The sequence below is a fragment of the Dipodomys ordii genome, unplaced genomic scaffold (genome assembly GCF_000151885.1).
Source record: "Dipodomys ordii isolate 6190 unplaced genomic scaffold, Dord_2.0 Scaffold84, whole genome shotgun sequence".
Classification (NCBI taxonomy): Eukaryota; Metazoa; Chordata; class Mammalia; order Rodentia; family Heteromyidae; genus Dipodomys; species Dipodomys ordii.
In genome coordinates, this window is record NW_012267300.1 from 6,701,366 (window position 1) to 6,723,910 (window position 22,545).

Sequence of the window (22,545 nt, forward strand, 5' to 3'; positions counted from 1 at the left end):
TTCTGTTATACAGAAGAGCAAATAGAGACAGTGATCTAAGAGGGCTCCTTGGCACACACAGAACTCCGACTGAGCAACTGTGCCACACAGAGTAGCTACTCCAGGAACTGAGGCTGGGCGCATTGCTTTACATGAGAGGACACTGTCTCCCTTGAGATTGTGAGGAAAACAAAGTGCTCTATGGTAACAATTGCAGTTATTTTCTTTGATATCTACCTTCCAATTCATTCCATATTGAAATCCATATTCCTGCTTAAAGTTTTCTTTTTCCTATCTCTTGTTCTTTTTTTGTTTATCATTTGTAAGCACCCAATGCTCTCCAATTTCTAGGCCTTCCTTAATCCAAACTCATGGGTTTTTAAAACAATAACAACAACAACAAAAACCACCTAAAAATAAAGACCTAGCTGGGCATGGTGGCTTAAGCTGTAATCCTAGCTACTTGGTAGTTGGAGATGGGAGAATCGAGATTCAAGGCTATCCTGGGTCTAAAAGATTGAAAGACTCCATCTCAATCAATGGCTGGGCACAGTAGTGTGTACCTGTCATTCTTAGAGACACAATAAAGCACGAGAAGGAGGATCTCAGCCTAGGCTATCTTAGGCATAAGATGAGACACTATTTTCAAAATAACCAGTAAAAAATGGTTGGGACTTATCTAGCAAATTGCCTGCCTTGAAAGCTTGAGGCTCTAAGTTCAATTCCCTAATACTGCCACTAAGAAAGAAAGAAGGAAAGCCCAAAGATAGGAAATGGGTTGGGGAGCAAAAAGAAAAGAAACATGGGGGACACCAGAGTTTGGGTCTCTGCAGCCATGTGGTTTCATTGTTATTTGAGTCTCTTTCCAAATATCAGCCTCTCTTAGCTGTCACACATCTGCCCGCAGCAGGGAGGTTTACAACTGACAGAAGGAACTTTATGAATCTTAAAAATCAGTGCATTTCTTTCTTTTCCCAGTGGGATGCTGCTGCAAACACACCAAAGCCAAATTTTTCTATCTGCTCTAATTATCAGCAAGGATACAGGTTCCAAGTCACCAGGAGGAGGAAGGTATTAAGCCTTGTACCAGCGACTCTTTAGAATTAATTGTCTTTGCTTGTTCAGAGATACAGAACGGACATGGTGATCACCTATTTCTGCCCATCCTCTCTTTCTCTGTTTTTGTAGTTTTGCACTTACAGAAGCAGTAGAAGACATGCAGGGAACACAGAGGGATTTGAAATAAGACCTCAAATTCCCATTCTGTTTTCAGTTTTTCCTTCTCTGCTTTCATTTAAAACTCATTCAGAAAGGAAAACCACATACCTATTCAAACCCAGCTCTCAATTATCCCTGTTGACTATCGGGTGATCCTGCTGGAAATTGCCTCCGCTGTGCCAAGAAGATTTAAGATTGATATAAGGAAGAACTTTCTGATAGAAAGTGGTGTTAAAAAAACCAGATTGGTTTATTTAGAAGCAATTAGCTGGGAAGGTTCACCTCTAAGAATGGACCTCACATGCAGAAAAGGCTCTGAAAGCAGGAAACCCTCTTAACTTTGTAAGAACAAGGTCAGTTTTACTCACAGCAAGGGGAGAAGTAGAGTCAGAGTAACAAATGGAATGTATGCATATTGAAATTGAGACAAGAAAGGACCTTGGACAACACCAGTTAACTTCCAGCCAGATCAGGCTCTTAGAAAACCAACATTTCTGGGCTGGGAAGGTGGCTCAGTGGTAGAGCGCTTGCCTTGCATGCCTGAGACCCTGGGTTCGATTCCTCAGCACCACATAAGCAAAAAAGAAAAAAGCCGGAAGTGACGCTGTGGCTCAAGTGGTAAAGTGCTAGTCTTGAGCTGAAGAGCTGAAGACAGCGCCTAGGCCCAGAGTTCAGGCCCCACGACTGGACCCACCCCCCAAAAAAAAGAAAACCAACATTTCTATTAAATGTGACACCTGGGCTGCAAGTCCAGAATTTGCAGCATGCTGTGTGTCCTGTTACACTTACTTGGATGAACGGTAAGCATGGTCCCTTGTCCAAATGACAGCTTTCCATAGCCACCACCACCGCTGTTAGCACAGTAACACAGGCCTTTACAAGAACCCCAGAGAGCTTCCTGTGGCTCCAACCACCTTTCTGTGTGTGTGTGTGTGTGTGTCTGCACACCTATATAGAGACTTGAACTTAGGACCTGAGTACAGTCCCAAAGTTTTTTTTTTCTCTCTCTTTTTTTTTTTTTGGGTCCGGTTGTGGGGCCTGAACTCTGGGCCTGGGCGCTGTCCCTCAGCTCTTCAGCTCAAGGCTAGCGCTCTACCACTTAAGCCACAGTGCCACTTCCGGCTTTTTTCTTTTTGCTTATGTGGTGCTGAGGAATCGAACTCAGGGCCTCAGGCATGCAAGGCACGCGCCCTACCACTGAGCCATCTTCCCAGCCCCAGGTTTTTCTCTCTTAAGGCTGGTGCTCTACCACCTCCAGTTTTTTGGTGGTTGTCTATAAGAGTCTTATGGACTTTTCTACATAGGTTAGCTGTAAACCTCTATCTCAGCCTCCTGAGTGGCTAGGATTACAAGTGTGAGTCACCAGCACCTGGCCTTTATTTATTCATTTTTTTTTTCAAAAATTAAAAAAATATGTAAATTCTGGCAAAAAAAAAATCCACCGAAAAAGGTGGATTGGGCCCATGAGGTTGAGTTTCTTCCTCACAAGGCCAGAAGACCCTCTCTGGTGGTCCTGGGTCTGTTCCCCAGGTTTGCCTCCTATCTCCTTTTGCTTCTTCTCATTCCATCCTGAGGCTTACTGATTTCTTATGTTCAGCAACTCTCTTTCTAAAGGTCTCATTTCCATTTTACAGCATCATTTTCAGGACAATTTCTCTGATCAGTTTTCAAGGCATGTCCTTTCTTCCCCTCGAGGTGTCACATATTTCTGATGACTATGAATTGATTACAAGGAGACAGGAGGAGAGTGTTCATCCTTTTGGAGGCTGACTAGAATTAGATGAGATTTAGCTTCCAGTCTCCTGAAACACTGTCTCCTGAGCTTCCTTCATGCCCTAGCATAAGAAAGGAAAATGATGGACACCTTGAACTGAGCCTTCAGACAACTTGGCTTTTCTGTCAGTCTTGAACCTGGTCAAGTGTAAGTAGGAGCTCACCGAAGGTTTACACCAGGGCCTTGCTGTGGTGATTAACTATTATGGAACTGTTCTGGAAAGCACTTCAACATTGGGAAAATCTGGGGATCTGATCCCCATGCACTATCAGCCAGATGTTAAACCTCATAGTGCAGCCAGCCCAATGGCCAGAGTGGCAGAGTTAGGTGATGTCTCTACAGCGGGTAGGATCTTGAGTATTTACTTGGGGTTACAGTCAATGTTTTCCTCTCACTAAATAAACATCCTATTGCTGGCATTCACACTACAGGAATTTGGGGTTCTCATTGACTCTGTCTAGTGGATATCACAGAAATTTTAAAAATAAAAATTTAATCAGTGTATGTAATACATGGTTTGATAGTATTCAAATCCTACCCCTCAAGAACAGATATTTTAACTCTTTACCTGAATTGAACTTTTAAACTGTTCGGAGCCGAGCCAAGTGCCAGTGGCTCAGGCCTGTAATCCTAGCTACTCAGGAGGCTGAGATCTGAGAATCGAGTTTCAAAGCCAGCCCGGGCAGGAAAGTTTGTGAAACTTTTATCTCCAATAAACCACCAGAAAGCTGGAAGTGGTGCTGTGGCTCAAGTGGTAGAGCACTCGCCTTGAGCTGAAGAGCTGAGGGCCAGAGTTCAAGCCCCATGACCGACCAAAAAAAAAAATCTGCCTGGCTGGCTTTCAACCTCAATTCTCAGATTTTAGACTTCTGAGTATTTAAGATTACAAGTGTGAGCTAGGCAACTATTAATTTTTTTTTTTTGGTCCAGTCGGGGGGCCTGAACTCGGGCCTGGGCGCTGTCCCTCAGCTCTTCAGCTCAAGGCTAGCGCTCTACCACTTGAGCCACAGGGCCACTTCGTCTTTTCTCTTTTGGCTTATGTGGTGCTGAGGAATTGAACCCAGGGCCTCATGCATGCAAGGCAAGCACTCTACCACTGAGCCACCTTCCCAGCCCCAACTATTAAATTTTTTTAAATTATATTTTTATTGTCTTTAAGTAGTTAAATTTTTTTCACTGAGTTTATGCTAGCTTCTCTGATCATCTCAAACAATTGCTTATTAGTAAAAGGCTAAAGTTTTATGTTACTTGCTATCATAGGAAAAGGTTGTCATTAGAAAAGGCTAATAGTTAAGAATCTATCTGTCTTAAGGACAGCAATCAGGGTATAAACAGCTCTTCACATCTTTTAATTTTCTTAGTATTTAATGTCAAAAACAAGTCTCTGTTCCCCCATCCCATCTCCCCCATAGGACACAAGAAACAAATGTCTGCCCTCAGCAAAATCTCTCAGAGACGTGGGTACCAAAGTGTTGATGTGGAAATAGTCTGTGTTCTGCTGATAGAAGGAAACAAAATTGAATCCCGGATTCATTGGACTGCATACAGCCCTTGCCTGTAGTGCCCCCACTCCTTCCACACCCCCCTCCACCCCCGCCCCTCTGCTGTATAGGAAATGCAGCATCTGGAAGGATTCCTGCCTTGAGCAGGCATTTTCTTTGCATGGTGGTGAGTTTGTCAAACTCTAGCCTCTCCAGCACTTTAAAGGGCAGGGGTTATTTTGGCTCTCAGACCCCCAAAGAGTCCAACCAAGTGTGGGAGGAGTTCCTAGTTTCTCTCTGCATTCTGGAAAACCCAAGTCCTTGCCCTAATGTGTTTCCAGTAAGACAACAAAGAAAACCTACTGTCTGGTCCTCAGCCTTGCTTGCCTGCCCTGTGAAAAGCGAAAAGATTCCTAGAATCTCCTGGGATGTTTATGTGAATCCCCTTGAAGCTTTAATTTGATAAGCCCTCAGGGACTGCTGAATGTGGAATTTGACAACATGATGTATTATTCATTGTTTCTATTGTCCCATATGGGCTGATTGTGTCCCTGCTGAGTGAGGCACTTCTGCACACGAGAACTTCCTAGCTAACCAAACCACATGCTCTTCAGTCAGGGACTACCCTATCTAGAACATTCCAAGCTCTGTGCCACCAGGTTGCCTTAAGACCTCAGGGCTGCACACATAATGCCACTTCTAGTCCTTTTGCCACAGTCTTTTTTTTTTCTTAAAAAAACTATCTTTAGATAGTTGTACAAAAACTTTTTTTGATTTAATATGCCAACTTATGAGTAAAATGAGTAAAGTGCCAGGACTTGAACTCAGAGCCTGGGTACTATCCCTTAGCTTTTTTGCTCAAGGTTGGCAATCTACCACTTGAGCCACAGCTCTACTTCTGCCTTTTTGCTGGTAATTGGAGAAAAGGATAAGAGTCACATAGACTTTCCTGCTCAGGCTGGTGTTTGAAGGATTGACCCTCACCCTATTGTCCCAGGTCCATACAGATGCCAGGCAAACCCCCAGGTATGTGTGAATTTGTTTGATATGTTGGCAGGGCAATCCACCTAAGCCCAGTTGTAAATATCCCATTGTGGGGCCAACTGAAAAGCCCCCACCTCCCTTGACCTAGTGGCTTTTTCATTAACCTCTGCCTCCTTGCTCAGCCTTCACACACACAAAAAAACCCAGCTTCTGTCCCAACTCTCTGGCACAGCCTCCAAACCCGCGGGAAAGTCTGTGCCCCTTGCTGTTCCTCAATAAACAGTCCTTGCCTATTGATGATTGAATCCGGCCTATTCCTTTTTTGCTCTCCTCCATTTTCCCAAAAGTGTTGAACCATGATCATCAGATCTCAGTCTCGTGAGTGGTAAGGATTATAGGCTGAGCCATTGGTGCCCAGCTCATTTTCCCAATCTTTTAAAGACCTTTGCCTGGACTGTATTTTTCAATGTACCTCTCCTAGTGTGACTCTTTCATTGACTGTAGGTAACAGAGCTGAATAAGTGAACTAGGGTATGTGGCCTTAACTCAACATCAAGGACACTTAGCTTATGTCAGAAGGAGACTGGAGTCCTTTAGACTTTCCCTATTTTCACTCTACCTGAATTTTAGAACAAGTCAGTCTCCCCAGCACTAATTTAAAAGCACTGTTCTCAGAAGCCTCCTAGCAACACAGATTTTAATAAGTGCCGATAGCGACCATCATCTCTTGCTTTTACATCTCAGATTTTTAACTTTTCAGCACACACCCTCGCTTTGACAGAGGGGGGTGTTTATGGAAAGGACTATACGAATTTCCCTCTATCCACAAGAAAACTTACAGGGGAGGCTGAATCAAACATTTTGGTTACTAAGGGAAAAGAGAGGTTAAAAACTCCTCTGCCTGACAGATGAATGGAGAGAGGAAGGGTGGGCAAATGCAGTTGTGAAAATGTATAACTTGAGAGGAGAGAAGGGGTTGGGAGATAGGAGAGAATGATGAGGGTGATGTTGATCATTATGAACGTACTCAAAGTGACATGTTGAATCTAAACCTTTTTGTATGACTACTTAATGGTAGTTTAAAAAGTTTTTTTTTTTTTTAAAGCTCTGTCTCAGTTAACAAGACAATTCAATTCCACTCATGGAAACTATAAGACTAGTATTGAGAATCGATCCTTTGAGAGAGAAAATAAAGAAGGTAGAAGAAATCTGCCTGTGGAATTTCCAGCATTACTTAATGAAATTGCAGGTCCCGTTATTTCAGGAGATAAATTTAGGAGAGTTTTAGTATCTACATCAGAAAGATTTATATTTGGTCTACTGAATTTGCATAGTCACAACACGCCAATTTCCTCTCTATCTTTTTGGCAAACATTTCCTGGCCTTAGCAGAATCCCTCCAGATCCTATTTCAATTTTCCTCACTGCACCAATAATTTCAGTTAAGATGGATGATAGCAATGGTTTTGACTGAAGATAATTTAGTTTTTGTACAATGGCATTCTAATCCCTCCAATGAGGACCATATTCCCTTTGCCCCCCTCCCCAGTACAAACTTTAGATTTGGAAGCTAAGCTGGGATATTTTGGAGGGGTGAGTCATTGAAATGAAAATTGTCTCCCTTCTCCCACTCTCTTCCCACTTACTTGGATGCACAATTAGAAGAGTTCCTTTTCCAAATTCCAATTTATAGTTGCTTCCACTATTCTCACAGCCCCAGGGGGCTTTACAAAAACAGGAAAGGCACTTTTTGCAGAGGGCCTGGGGGAGTCATTTGAGGATGTCTGGAAGGCAGCTGCTGCAGGTGAGAGCTAGATTTCCACAGGCAGATGGTGCACTGAGAGATATTAACCTGATATACACATATGTGTATATCTAGATACTTAAAGTTTCAATTGTATTTTAAACTTTTCTTTGTTATTATTTTTTAGTGGCTAAGTTGCTTTCTTTTTCTCTAATTGTCTTCTCCTGACTGGTACTCATACCACTTCTATTTCCCTGCACTTTTGGAGGGGTCGCTTAGTCTTCTGTTTTTCATCGAATTGCTCACATCAACTCATTGGATTCTTGTTTACTAGAAAGTGACTGCAGAAAGGGAGGTGAGCCAGGGAGGCTCATTTAAAGATGAGGTCTGAAGGTTTTACATCATTTTCTACCAGTCTGGAGATCCCAGCTGCAGGTGGCTTTCTGCAGTATTTTCTAAGCTGACAGCTGCAAGCTCTCCTGCAGCCCATACTTGTTTTGCATGATGTAAATTGGAAATACTCATCTCCTCACTTAACAGCCACATCATGAAAAATACCAATACTGCCCTTGCTGCTGACCACCCACAATGAATCATCTCCTCTTACCTTTCCCTTCCCCAAACATACCCTACAGCTGTAAAAGAGACAACCTGCCCATATCATTGGGCAACGAGGTGCTGTAAAAAAAAAAACACCCAAAAAACAAAACAAAACAAAAAAAAACCCCAACCCTTTCCTGAAACTCTCCCTGCCTAATAAAAGAGACCTTAGTTATAAGGGAATCAAGACTGTCATTTCTTCTTCAGCTGGGCTGAAGGAAACCCTTCTCAGGTTGAACCAAATAAAACTTGTTGGCCTGTTGAGATCACCTCTCTTCCCTTTTCTTTATTCATATTCTTGGTACTCAAAATATTTTCTTTGTATTTCCTAATATATATTTACCTGGGTAGACTGTCAGCCTGGTTCCTTGTCCAAATACCAGATTCTGGAAGGAGCTTCCTAAGTCACACTCCAGCACACAGCTTTACATATACTGTGAGCCAAGCCCAGGTGCCCCTTTCTCCTCCTGGTGGAAGGAGAGTACCTGGCTGGTGTTCCCAGTAGTTAATTCGCTGAGTGGCCTGAGACTCACCAACCAGGGTGGTGTGGCCTTGGGGCCTTTTATTTTGTCCACTACAGTCTCCTTTACCAGAACTGTCAGCTTCTTTGCCAAATATTTAGCATGCTTATTTTAACTTTATAGAATTCTAAGTTTTCTTTTTCACCTTTCTTTTCAGCCTCTACAGAACTCTTGTAAAACAGCTGGATTAAAACAATCTTTAAAGTCAGAATACGCCAAAGCTCCCGAGGGAAGTTAAGCTGGTCTCTTTCTAATGTCTTTAGTGTGAATCATTGGGCCTGCTCTCCTGGGGACTCAACCCACTGGGCTAACACAGGAAAGGTTAAAAGGCAATGCAGAAAAGCCAGGGGAAATCCTGCTCCTAAGATCTTCTTGCACACTTATGTGTTTTTTTTTTTTTTTCTGGGCTCATTCCCCTATTCCACCACTTTCCTCCCCTCCAACTGCGACCTCATCAGCATTTGTCACCAACAGCGAGATAGCCTCAAAATCAATTCCTGGAGACACCTACCCACATGTCCTTTCATCTTGAAACAACATGGTTTCTTCTTCCACTCAGGGAAATTCAAAAAGCAATTTCCAATTTTGCAGTGGGAAGAGGATTAGAAGAAAATCTGTTTGTTCTCTTCCTTATTCCTCCAGCTCCTCTTCAATAGTTTTAAACTATTTATAGAAACAGCCCCTTTAGGGTTAGAGAAATGTGATAACTTTCTAATCTCATCTTTTTTATTTCTTGCTATCTATTTACTGCAGTCATATATTTACAATCTAAATTTACATTTCATTTCCATTTGTAGGAGCATCTAATGTACTTTTCTATTACTTCCAGATCACTGTGTATAATGATAAACTCTATTGAAATAAACCAAATCATAGGGACTTTTTCAAGCGAGAGACTGACATGTCTCTCTACTCATGACAGGTCTGGGATGAACACATCGCTATTAACATTTTCTGGCTAGACCAAGATAGGTGTAGCCCAGCCAAGTGAGCAACAAGACTTGCAAGGCTGACATGCTATGTCTAAATAACTATCTATCGAGCATCGCTCTTTGGGATTAATTTGGATTTTCTTTTTAATCTAGTTCCCAAATGTCAGCTTCCCATCTTTTTAGCCTTCAAATCTCTCTGACAGGGAAAGCTTAAGGTAAATCTCAAGGATGTTTTTTTGAACCTCAACCAGTATTTCATCTCTGGACACATCACAAATAAAGGTACCCAAAAGAAGGATAACTATTGCACCTTTGGGAAAGAATTTAAAAGACTTCTTTGGGAAAGATGAAAATTATAAACAAAATAGAATTGCATATAATTTTGCTGATTATAACTTGTGATACCTGGAGGACTCTAAATATGTAATTCAGTCCAGAAACATAGCAGCTGACATATCTGTTTGTTAGGCTGTGGAGAGCTACTGGACCCACAGATCAGCATGGCAACGCTTTTCTGTTTCTGCTGTTTTAGGCAGAAGGGATTTTATTTAGGAAGGTCATATGGAGGTAATATAAAACTTCCTAGGGCATTCTGATTCTAGCCATTCTAGTGTGGATAATAATTTGGTTATGAAAGTATATTTGTTTTGAGATATGCACTGGGTAGATGGTATCGTTTGGGAATATGAGCAAAAATGAAAGCCTAAACAGTTATTTGGAATGACCTTTTGCTGTCATAGAAAACATTCTGATGAAGCAAATTTGCAGCTACACACTGAAGTTAACTGGGATTAGGTTTGTTTTGTGAATGGTGGGTAGCACTTAAAATAGTCCTCTGGGTATTGCAAGGTGCAGAGGAGGGTTGCCACTGCATTTGGGTTAGGGAATGCTTCCCTTATACTTTCAAGCTCAGCTGCTACTTTGTCGTGAGAGGCGGAAAAATGCGCGGGTGTCAAAAGGGTTCCTCTGATACATAAAGCTCAGCCCAGGAAGGGATGAAAATGGTCCATGAGGACCCAATTAGAAATTCAGTGGTTAACAGCATCCTAGGGCATGCCTTCAGAAGTTCACGATCTTTCTGTCTAATTTGAATATTTGCTTTCAATCTTACCTTTTCTCCTAAATATCAACCATCAATATCAGTACCAGGGAATCTTACATGGCTTTACTCTGCTAGCTTGGCTCCAAGCTGTTGCATTATAAAGATTAGATGATTCTTCTCCTAATGGCATGGAAAAGGAAGCCTTTGTGCAAAGAGATAACAGCAGTGTGGCCATTCAGCGTCTACTTGAATGGTGCCATTTTCAGGTGCACTGTACATCCCCCACAATTTTTGCTGTTGAGTCTAATCTATGTGTTCCTCATCCCCTTCTTTTCTAGGTGCTTTCTGCCTCTGTACACTAAAACCCTCAATTCAGATTCAAGTAGGACACATACTTTCAACACTAACAAAAAAACTTAATACTCCCAAAGTGATTAAAGTCCTTGAAGACAGTCCTAAAGGGACTCTATGGAGTTTTTTTTTTTTTTTTTTGACAGTGTTGTCACCAGAAAAAAAAAGAAAAAAAGAAAAAAAAAGCATGGTGAATGATGCTAATAGCTAGGTAACTCATTTATGCTTTTCTGGATTTCTAAGTGTGGTGGTTTATATTTAGAAACAATTAATCTTTATTAAAACATACCTGGTCTAACACTCAGAGTCGTTCCTCTCCCGAATATCAGCTTATTATTGGTTCCAGAGGTCACACAAAGACATATGACTGTACAAAAACCTAGTTGCCTAAATTTCCCTTTATATTTAACAAGAATACTTACCTGTATCTAAGAACCACCTGTGAAAACCAGCTTTTTATAATAATGAGAGCCTAGCCATAGGACTTATGGACCACGTGGGGCCTTCCTTTTTTTTTTTTTCCTTGCATTTCTTGTCACTTTATGGGAATGTATCACAGTCCCTCTCTGATGCCTATTTGGTAAGACAGGAGCAGGAATTTCCTGTCTCTTTTCACAGTAGAGAAAGACAGAAGTTCAGAGAAATAATTGATTTTTCTCTTAGTCCCTTGGGAAAAGAATCTACCAATTGTAACCCCAAACTGGCATGTAGGTTAGCAGGTGTCCTGCGTGTCTTAGGCATACGCCAGTTATTGTTTGAGTTGGAATCTCCTAAAGAGATTGGGTTGGGAGACAGAATGGAAAATTCACAAAGCAAGGTTCCAGAGAGAAATTTGGAAATATAAGTTATTCAAACTTACATGAATTTACTGTCAGTTTTGTTCCTTTCCCAAAGATGAGTTTTTCAGATCCTCCCTGGTTCACACACCAACAGATGGCTTTACAAATACTGCCAAGACCTTTCCACCCTGCTCCCCAAAAGAAACATAAAGGCAGAATTATAGTATGATGCAACTGTACAGTTATATGGTTATTTCTGAAAAGGGAGATGAACCAGGAATCATGGAGAGTATTTGATATATATGTTGTGTGTGTGTGTGTGTGTGCACGCGCACGTGCGCACATGCCAGTATTGGGCCTTGAACTCAAAGCCTTATACACTTGCTTAGTTTTTTTGCTTAAGGCTGGTGCTTTACCATTTGAGCCATACTTTCACTGCTGGCTTTTTGCTAGTTAATTGGAGATAAGAGTCTTACAGAGTTTTCTGCTCAGGCTAGCTTCAAATCTCAGTCTTAGATCCTGTTCAGGTCCTGTTGTTCAATCCCTGGCTTCACTGTCTGAGACATACCTTTCTAGGAATTACTTTTACATTTACAGAGATCAAAGCATCAGTGTTTTTCCCCCAGAGTTTCCTCATTGTTAATGGAATCAGAATGGAATGGGTTCAGAATCAGAATGCCATGGGTTCCAGGTCTTTAGTATGATATTTAACCTCTCTATGTTCCTATAAAAATAAAAAGATGTTGTAGTCTAAAGAATGGGGAAATTGGCAGACCTAATTCATAGAGCTGGCATAAAAATTAAGTGTGATAGTGGGTAGAAAGCTTGTAAGAATTGTTTAGCTCATAGTTAGCTGTTAATAAATCACCAGTAATATTTTCCTCCAAGAAACCAAGAACATTGTCAACATTCCTGTTTACACAGTGACCTAAAAATCTGGACGTGCTTGGGCCCATCTCTTTCTCTGACTAGTATGGCTTTGCAGGCACAGAAGAGCCACCAGAGGATTTGGAAAAGGTTTTATCCAGCTGCATGAGTATACTTGCATGATATATGGAGAAGGTATATTTTAGCCTGACAGAACTTGAATACTGGAGGAGATAGGGCAAGAAACACATTACCAGGAGTTGCTGTCAAAGGGATCTAAAACCTTAAGAAAGTAAGCAGAAAATGATGTGTGCAGTTTGCTGAGACAGAGAGATAATAACATGTAGGATGTCTCAGATTGTGTAGTAGATACATTTCAGATTGATAACGAGGGGCCTGGTGATGGCTTATCCAGGATTGAATGTATAGAACAAACTTCTATGTGATCAATAAACAAAATAAAACAAAGGATGATTTTTTTTTTTGGTCGCTCATGGGGCTTGAACTCTGGGCTTGAGTGCTGTCCCTGCGCTCTTAGCTCAAGGTGAGCACTCTACTGCTTGAGCCACAGTGCCACTTTCAGTTTCCTAGTGGTTTTCATAAGACATATGAGTCTCACGGACTTTCCTGCCTGGGCTGGCTTTTGAACCGAGATCCTCAGATCTCAGCCTCCTGAGTAGCTAAGATTACAGGTGTGAGCCACTCGTGCCTGGCTCTTAAAACATGTTAAAGGGAAGGGGTGGGGTGGGGGTGGGGAGATGGGAGGGCAGGGATGGGAAGGGTAAACAAAGGAGGAGGCAACAATGCTTGATAAGAAATGTACTCATTATCTTGCCCATGTAATTGTTAACCCCTCTGTACAGTATTTTCACAATAAAAAACTTATTAATAAAGAAAAAACATGTTAAGAAAGAAAGTTTAACACTCTTCTCCACTTACCAAGATTCACTGTGAGCTGTGTACCTTTTCCAAACATTCACTTTGCAACACTGGTTTGCTGGACACTGCTGAGTGAGGGACTTTGTAAAAACATGTAGTGTCAATTTAATGAGGCCAGCTTTGCAGAGCTTCTCAAGGATTAGAATACGTCTCCAATTTCCATGTTTCATAGGAAGGATAAGTGAAGGCATATTATTTTGGGAAGGTTTGGTCTGAGGCTTTAGGGCTCAGATATTGTCCAGATATAATTTTTATGTCAAGAAGATAGGTACAGTAACATTTTCTGTACACATAGATCATATTCCAAAGCAGTCACATAGCTCGTAGGAACTCTCATAGGATAACAGCTTTCCTTGGGAAAGAAGTTAGCAGTGCAGATTTTGTAGGTAGTGTTTGATGGTCTTAGACATTGTTTGAAGACAAGATAGGATTTTCAACCAGGCCTTTTCAGTTCCTGCCTCAGTCTGCAAATGCTGTGTCTTTTCCCTATGGCCAAGTTCAACTATTATTTTTGCTTCAGCTAGCTTCCCCCATCTCCCAACAAGCACAGAATAATTGTATCTTCTTTTGGAACTCGGGGTTCTGCTTTGCGTTCATTAAGTTTTGCAGAAAGAATATTTGGGGTGCAAATACTGCTATTGTGACAAGAACTGTGGAGTTTTTTTTTTCTGCCCTACGTCTGAGCTGGTTGGAGCTATGAACTAGTTTGGCTTTGCCCTGGACGTTGATATCAGGCTCAGCTGTGTGCCCTTGAGCAAGTTCATAACCTCTCTGAGTTTCATGGCCCTCACTTGCAATTAAAGGGGGATGTTAGAAGCTCATTAAAGAGTTTCCAAGCTGGAAGCCTTTGCTTTGTTTCTCAGGATCTAATGTATCCAAAAATGCTGGCATTTCCACTCCTCCCCCCTCCCCCGCCATCTAATTTTCCCATTTCTTAAACAAAATAAAACAAATAGGCAAATAAAAGAAAAGTAGGTCTCTACTTATTATACAATGAAATGGAGTTTTCCATGCCCACCATCTGCCTTAACATTTGATCTTTTCAAAATTTAAAGTCAGAATGTTAGAATTAAATCCTCAGGGAGAGATATATTTTAATTAGAAGCTTCCAGAGAATTCAAAAGCCAAATTAAATAAGCTGACATCTCTGGTTCAAAAATAATACTTACTAAACTTTAGTCTCAGGTGAGTCTCAGTGCCAAGTATGACTTTTCTATTTCCTTCTTTACCACAGCAGCTGCTGCCTTTACATAAACTATAGGCTTTTGCTTACACAGTGGGAGGGTAGCTTGACCTTCCCAGCGTTCTTGCCACAGGCTAGGGGGAATTCATTATCTGGACAAGTGTTCCACACTTATCAACACCAGCTGCCAGGTGCTGAGCGATTCTGCTAAAGACCTCTGAGTAGAGGTTTACAAGATGATCAGTTCCTTACCAAAGCAGAACTTCTCAGTGCTAGACCATTTTCCAAATGTCCTCCTTAGTGTTGGGTGGAAGTTTTCCTGTCCCCAGATTCCAGGCCTGTGTTTAATGTGACCTGCCTTCTCAGAGAACTGAGACTCCATCTTCCCCAAACCTTACGGCTGTTCTCTCTATCCATGCTGTTGAATAGACTATAAGTAGGCATTTGGGCTGGGCATTGGTGGCTTATGCCTGTAATCCTAGCTACTCAGAAGGCTGAGTTCTGAGGATTGTGATTTAAAGCTAGTCTGGGCAGGCAAGTCCATGGAATTCTCTTCTCCTATTAACCAGCAAAAAGCCAGAAGTGGAGATGTGGCTCAAGTGATAGAATGCCAGTGTTGAGTGAAAAAAAACTGGGACAGTGCCTAGCCTCTGAGTTCAAATGCCCGCAGTGATATGAATGTGTGAATGCACTCTCACACACACACACCACATATAAACACACACACACACACACAATTGGCAGTTGGCCTGGAGGCTTGCCACTGGTGTCACCTAGGACAGGGAAAGACAATAACCTCCAAGGCTATCAAGTCTAAGAGGGGTGCCAGGCTCCCATTTTCCTTATTGTAAAGACAAAAATGTCATTTCTCCTTTGTTGATTACCAGGAGCCTAATTTCTGACATTTGTAGATTAATTTAAGAAAATTGTACTCAGGAAGACAAATCTGCCTTACAAAAACCATGAAACTAGCCAAAGACAGCCATAAAATAACATTGTGATTACCTGATGTCTTAGGTTATCTATGCTATTGTAGACACTTCCCCCTACCCCCAGCCTAAGCTATTTACTCAGAGATATTGTTAATTGTGTCTTGGTCTCAAAACAAAATTGGTTGTTGCTCATCCAGTCTTTGGGACATTGATAAAACCCTCATCTTCCTTTGGACGATGACAGTATCTCCCTAACAACTGGTCCAGATGATCGTTGGGAAAAGCTATGGGCTCTTAACAGATATTTTTAAAATTGAATTAAGCATTTATATTTTGTTCCTATTCCTTATGGAACACTTGGATTTTTCTCTCTGACAATTTTCAAATGGAAAAATAATTCAAGATATCACATGCTGAGTTTTAGGATCCCACTGGTCTCAGCTCCAAATGTCAGTTTCCTATTAACCTGACACCCACAGGAGTGAATACCTTTACAAAAACCAGAGGCATCAGTGTGGCTCAAAGGGGTGTGGTCTCAATTTCATTCTTTCCTCACTAGAAACAGACACTCTCCATTCCCCCTAAGTGCCACATCTTCCCTGGGAAAGTGTTGCCCTCCTTCCTTCTTTCAGAGTAGTGATAGAAGGGAAAAGAATAGATTTTGGGGATGAAGATGATAAATAAGATATCAAAATGTTATCACAGTACACAGCAGGCCTTTAGAGGAGGAGGGAGGGATTGATGCTTTCCCCAAAGGCTGTTTTAAGCAATTTTCTCTCTCTCCCAGATGCAATGATAACTGGATTTCCAGTTGGTATCTGGGCATGGACCTCCAGGCTCTGATGAGTCACACATATTAAACCAAGAAATTGTGTTAGCCTCCAAGGAAGAAGCATGCTATCCTTTTCCTTCCTGCTGGGCAATGGGAAGTGCAGACAACAGTCACCCTGAGATAGAATCTCATAACTCTTAGGCCAACTCTATTGCTAGAATGCGAGACCTAGAAGGGAACTTAGTGATTGCCTGGGCGAAAGTCCTTATTTCAGTGACAAAGAGACTGGAACCCTGACAAATAAATTTGCTCAAGGTCATATGTGTAGGTAGGGACAGAACTGGGACTAGAATTCAGGACACTTGAGGCTCAGTCCTGCCTTCTGCTGCTTCCTTCGTATGCCTTTGAAACAGGGACTGCCTTTGGATCGTTTCTGTCCCTAGAGGGCACTATTGGCTGGCCCAAGGGATGAGTCTCCTGTGCACAGATCCTATGAAGGAAATTGTGGCACATACTTTATAATTTTTGAGGAGAGACAGAACTTCCTCATTCATTAAAAAAATTCATTTCTAAGGCTGCAGGCCACAGCCTGCAGTTGATAGCAAGGGAAATGGTCCATGAGATCCCAGTGATGCCAAAGAAAAGATAGAGATGGAAAAATTTGCCCTTTACCAAAAAGATAATCCAACAGAGAATTGGCTCTGATTATTCTCTCTGCAGGACTCATTACAGAGATGACATCAAGTGCCCAAATAGCAAATGCAAAACGGCATGGTGCTGCCTCTGTTCCTGCTCCCATGAGGGGTACTGCTTACAGACATACTATTCCCTTCCTCCAAGTGTTGTTGTGGCATCAGAATCCCTCTTACCAGTACTTCAGGGAGCTGCTACCTATGGTGGCTGAAATACAACTCATTTTCCCTTCCTGACTTGGAAGTCTGGTTGAGAAATTTGGTTGGCAGGAGACAGGCCAGACCCACACAGTTCCACAATGAAAAGTATCACTGACCTGGAGGGAACAACCCACAGGTTATTCCAGAAGTGGCAACCGTGCAATGCTCCTTCTTCTTTGCAGCTTGTCTTCAAACACTGGCTTTGCACAAAAAATTAAAAATAAAAAAAATGACAGGATTCTTCTTGAAGAACAAGCATGATTTTCAAGGTCTTCCCCCAAATGATGGGTCCCTGGTAGCTACTGTCCTGCCTCTGGTTGGTGATCGAAGACATCTTCTGTCCCTTGTCCTTCTCTGGTATGTTTCCTGTTGTCCATTAGACCAGGCAAGCCATCCCCAGGATCTTGGAATGGAAAATGCCACAGGAAGAAAGTGATACAGAACCTTTTTCTGGACCATTTGCTGGTTCACTCCATATTCAGATGTTTGTGTTTCATTTTTAGTCCCCCATTTCTATTCTTTCACAATAGATCCCATTGTCTATATCCAGAATTAATCTAAATAACTTTCTCTACATCTTTTACTGCTGCTTTAGACTCTTGGAAGATGAAGATGCTCATCTATCCCTCCTAGGGTGCTGTCTCATACACTGGAAGATAAATCCTCTTTTAGTGACTGCTGGAAAACAGGCCTTTGGACTAACCAAGAGGCAGCTGCCACTCTCAGGGTTGAGCAGGAGAATGGAGATAGAAGAGCAGTTTTGACTTAAGATGTAAATCAAGAATGTTTTCCTTCTCTGATCTATTTCTGTCTACCGATAACAAGGCCAGTTGATGGAGCTGAGATAATTAGAGCAGCAGAGGGCGCTGCAAGGTCAAAATCAAAGCTGCCTACCTCAAAGGACAATGGGGGAACAATGGCAGGTGTGAACAAGACTCATATCCAAGGTTGGCTTTGTTTACAAAATTCCTTGGCCCTATTTAGTTCAAGGTCCCTTTGGAGTGGTGGTTTTGGCCTAATTAAAGGCTGTCCTGTTTCAAAGAGGGTGGGTGGATGGGTCCTGCAGAACGACCAGTGCCCCAAGATCTGCTTAGTATGTGGATATCAAAGTACTTAAGAGGGAGCATTGACTGAAGGAAGTTATATCTGGAGGGTCTCTTCTATCTCTGAATTTTGAGTCCACTCAGTCATATAAAAGCTGTGCATTTTGGAAGACCTAAGGACAATGGTTTTGAAGGCTCATTTCTCAAGCTCCCATTGTTTTTCAGGATTTGGGTAAAGCACAGCTGGCTCAGGTCTCCCAGGAGCACAGGACTAAATGACAATGTGCTTGCAGCACTGACAGCAAATTAAAGATGCAGTCTTTTTTATTTTTACTTAAAAAATCATTAACCAATACAACATGTCTGTTCCCAAATTTCATGGCATTTTTAAGCTTACTTTTTAAAAGCATACATTAATAGTACAAGGGTACTATTCATGTGCCAGTTCATAGATCTGTACAGTACACTTTGAACAAGGACATCCCCTTTATTTCCTTAATCCCCTATTGAATTTATTAAGAGTGTGTGTATATGTGTGTGTGTGTGTGTGTGCGCGCGCACACGCGCATGTGCGTGTGCATGCGTGTCAGTCCTGGGCTTGAACTCAGGGTCTGGGCTCTGTCCCTCAGCTTTTTCCATCAAGGCTAGTGCTCTACCACTTGAGCCACACCTCTATTTCTAGCTTTATGGTGATTAATTGGAGATAAGAGTCTCACAGACTTTCCTGCTTAGGCTGGCTTTGAACTTCTATCCTTACATCTCAGCCTCCTGAGTAGCTAGGATTATAGGCCTGAGTCACTGGCACCCTGCTAACTTTATATGACTGTTATTATTAATATTGTTAGTATTATTTTGTGCTTGTACTGGGCTTGACTCAGGGTCTGCTGTACCTTAGCATTTTCACTCAAAGCTGGCACTTTACCACTGGAGTCATACTTCTACTTCTGGCTTTGTGCTGGTAATTTGTAGATGAATGTCTCTCAGATTTGTCTGCTTGAGCTTGCTTCAAATTTTAATCCACAGATCTCAGCTTCCTCAGCAGCTAGGATTACAAGCATGAACCCAGTGCCTGGCTTATTTTTTATGTACTCAGTATCTTTCTGCTGAGTAGCTTTGGTGAGAATAATGCTTTAGGAACAATATTCATCTATCTGTTTAATATTTCATGAGACTCCATCTCTGTGGCTGGGAATAGTGGTACATGTCTATTATCCCACAAGTCACAATGGCTTGGCACAGTGGGCCATGCCTGTCATCCTCAGTGACACAGGAAAAGCACACATAGGAGGACTGAAGCCCAGGCCAGCCTGGGCATAAAGCAAGACCTTACCTCATTCAAAAATAACCAATGCAAAGAGGGGACGCGGGTGTGGCTTAAGTGGTAGAATGCCTGCTTTACAAGTTGGAGGCCCTGAGTTCAATTTCTAGAACTGCCCCCTGCCCCTGAAAAAGATTGAAGACCAACATTATCGTGAAAATGATGATTTCTTTGGTGCATTTACCTCAGAGTCATGGCTCAATTAGTCACATGACTGTTGGGGCTGCCCGTCTCCCTCCCTTCCTTTCCTTCACATGTCCTTTCTGTCAAAAGTCCCCAGGTGGTCTCAGAGATTTTGGAATCCTGATTTATTTTATATCCTTTGCCTCAATTTGGAAAGAAGATGATTCTTATTGTGGGCTTCAGCCTTTTTTTGTGTGAGTGCATTCTTTTCTCTTGTTCTATACCCGTTGTCTCTTTCCCTGACTCTTCAAGGTTCAGCCTCTTTCTCTTGAACACCTATGTTTTCAGTTGTTCTCTGCCTTTGGCTTTCTGTGTCCTTCTCTTGTCTCTCCCCACTGAGTTCCTCTGTGTAGGCTTGTGCTGGACTCAGTACATGGGGAGTGAAAAATTTACCATTGTCTCATTTCTCCTCTTCACAGACAAGGGCATGCTGTGTAACCAAGTGACTCAGAGTTCTCTGGACCAGACGGTGATAAGTGACAGCAAGATAACATTGTTCTGCACTTACAATGCTACAGATGCAGACCTGGCTTTATATTGGTACCGTAAAAGGGCAGATCAGTCCTTTCAGTTCATCCTTTACAGGGTTAACTCCCTATCTCATTATGCAGATTTCACTGAAGGACGATTTTCTGTGAGGCGAAGTCAAACTCATAAAACCTTTCACCTGGTGATCTCCCAGGTGAGGACTGAAGACAGTGCCACTTACTATTGTGTTTTTGGAATCCACTATGATACAGGTGCCCAGGGAGTCTGCACATAAACCCTCAGAGCACAGCAGAGCCAGCCTCCTCCCAGAGAAGGCCATATGCTGGATCTGACAACCTTCTCTTAGGAACTCTGTGTCCCAGCCTGGTCTCAGGAAGTGTCCTCCCAGAACTGCTCACTAATCAACAGATACGGTTATATCCAGGAGAACTCTGGTTTCTCAGGAGGAGAACACGTTCTTCCTCTCACTCAGTGAGACCTTTCCACTGAGTGTCATGTGGTTGGCATGGAAGAGCTGCAGGCTTGTCTTTGTGTCTCCAAGTCTGTGCTGTTTTGTTATGAGATACCAGAATGATGCAGAAGGCGATTCAATCTGCCATCAGTAACATCTTTATTTTAACCTCCAACATTGCTTGTTCATTGTGGTGAATTGTTCTGTTTTCATTTTAAGAATCAAATTGGCACAAAGCTAATTTAATCTCCCCTACCTCCCAATTTATCTTCTTTCTGCATCTTATGTCTAGCACCTTAATTCTCCTGAATGTTCTCTGATACGTTCATGTTACTTAGTTGGGGAAACATTTTTCCTTCCCTAAAGAACATTGAACCAGGTACTGGTAGCTCACGCCTGTTATCCTAGCTACTCAGGAGGCTGAGATCTGAGGATCATAGTTCAAAGATGGCCTGGGCAGAAAAGTCCCTGTGAGACTCTTATCTCCAATTAACTACTCAAAAAGCAGAAGTGGCACCATGGCTCAAGTGGTAAAGCACTAGCCTTGAACAAAAAGGTCAGGGATAGTACCTAGGCCCTGAGTTCAAGCCTTATAACCAACAAAAGAAAAAAGAAAAAAAATGAAAAAGGACAAGTTATTCTTTTTTTTTTTTTTTTTTGGGTCCGGTCATGGGGCCTGAACTCTGGGCCTGGGTGCTGTCCCTCAGCTCTTCAGCTCAAGGCTAGTGCTTTATCACTTGAGTCACAGCGCCAATTCCAGCTTTTTTCTTTTTGCTTATGTGGTGCTGAGGAATCAAACCCAGGGCCTCATGAATGCAAGGCAAGCGCTCTACCACTGAGCCACCTTCCCAGCCCAAGGAGAAGTTATTCTAATACAATTGTGAATCTAAGAAACCCCAGTTTCCAAGGCTTGGAGTTCAGTAGTCAATCCAGAGGTGACCACTTCCTCCAGGGGAAACTGACTACGTGATATTGAAGTAAACCTATCTTTAATCTCTGAGACTCAGTCTCTCTTTTTTCTACTTCTATTTATTTTTGTATCTTAAAAGAATCATAAGAGTTCTCAGACAGCAGGTGGCTCATGCCTGTTATCCTAGCTGCTCTAGAGGTTGATATTTGAGGACTGAGTTTTGAAGCCACACTGGAGAGAAAAGTTATACTTCAGGGCTGTCTGCTGTGGCTGCAGCTAGGAGGCTTTGTCAGGAGGCATTCTGGGCAGCAGTTGAATTGTACTTCCCGAACAGTGGGAGGAGTAGCCACTGTATGGAGCAATGGAAAAATCATGGGGTGAGGGAGTCACTGGCCTTGGGCAAGTAGCCCAGCCTTCTGAGGCTCTGAGTGTGTCACAGATATCACATGGTTCACAGGTAATGGCCGTACCTCTGAAGGCAGCTAAATCCCCTCAGCTCCTGCTTTAAATCTTTTCTGGAATCTTCTTTGGTGCAAGAAATTCATGGTCCTGTCTATGTGCTAGGATTTTTTTTTTTCCTGGTGAAGTGGGCCAGTCTGGGTCTTGGTTATTGCTGTTAGAGGTCACTCCTGAAGTTCAGCCTGGCTGGTATTAAGATGAGTGCCTTGTCTTTGTTTGGGGACTGTCTTAGGCTCATGTAGTAGGCACTATGGGCTGATAGTGCTGAGACCTTGATTCTGCTCCTGGTAATGTCTTTTGCCTCACCAAGTCGCTTTGGACATGGAGTCTATTTTTTTTTAAAGGGATGAATGTTTTTTATAAGGGGATGAATGAAAAAAAGGATGCTTTTTAAATTCCGAATAATTTTAGAGTAACATTGCCATGTGACAACAAGTTAACCAAAGTAAATGTCTTGGAAGCTACACATACAGGGTGGACTTGTGTGGAATTTTTTTGTTTTTCTCTGTGGAACTGGCTTGTCCATCTGCATTATCTTGCATGCACGGAATCAATGTCACTGTCTCCTTTGGTTTGGGTGGGAATGGTGTGGTGTAGGACTTTGTAGTTGGTGATGTCAGGAGGAGGGGCCTGGAGAGATGGCAGGAAGAAGTGGTACAGAGGGAGGAGATGGCAGGCAGGGGAAGGCAGCGGCTGGGGAAG

At 42.3% G+C, this 22,545-nt stretch overlaps 1 gene segment (V, D, J or C); it reads right to left on the reverse strand.

Annotated features, from left to right (window-relative positions):
• The window catches only part of LOC105992511, an 854,274-nt gene that overhangs the window by 73,182 nt on the left and 758,547 nt on the right, over nucleotides 1-22,545 (reverse strand). Inside the window, 1 exon segment of the C gene segment in view lies at nucleotides 1,987-2,031. Coding sequence covers nucleotides 1,987-2,005 — 19 coding nt within the window.